The sequence below is a fragment of the Pterocles gutturalis genome, unplaced genomic scaffold (genome assembly GCF_000699245.1).
Source record: "Pterocles gutturalis isolate BGI_N339 unplaced genomic scaffold, ASM69924v1 scaffold37981, whole genome shotgun sequence".
Lineage (NCBI taxonomy): Eukaryota > Metazoa > Chordata > Aves > Pterocliformes > Pteroclidae > Pterocles > Pterocles gutturalis.
In genome coordinates, this window is record NW_010106746.1 from 1 (window position 1) to 297 (window position 297).

Sequence of the window (297 nt, forward strand, 5' to 3'; positions counted from 1 at the left end):
CGTGTCCTCTCCCAAGCCCACAGCCACGTCCAGGGAGGCGAGCATGGTCTCGGGGGAGCCCTCAAACATCCTGCCTGGACCCCAACGCAACCAGCCGTCATGCAGGGGACTGGGGGGTCCCCACAAGCCCTTCCCAAGGTGGGACATCCCCCCATCCACCCAGGTCCGGAGTTGGTAGCACTCACCGCAGCCAGCGAGGAAGAGGAGGTCCCCAGAGAAGAGGCAGGGGGGGCTGCCAAAGGGCCTCCCGTCCAGCACGTACACCATATGGGCCACGGTGGGGCCGGGGGGGGCGGG

At 68.4% G+C, this 297-nt stretch overlaps 1 protein-coding gene across 1 annotated transcript in view; it reads right to left on the reverse strand.

Moving 5' to 3' along the window:
* Window positions 1–3: 3 nt before the first annotated feature.
* The window catches only part of LOC104472285 (probable hydrolase PNKD), a gene marked incomplete at its 3' end in the record, with an annotated part of 1,607 nt that continues 1,313 nt past the window's right edge, over window positions 4–297 (reverse strand). Inside the window, 2 exon segments of the mRNA XM_010087884.1 lie at window positions 4–74; window positions 186–290. Of these exon segments, the coding sequence (XP_010086186.1) occupies window positions 4–74; window positions 186–290 (176 nt within the window).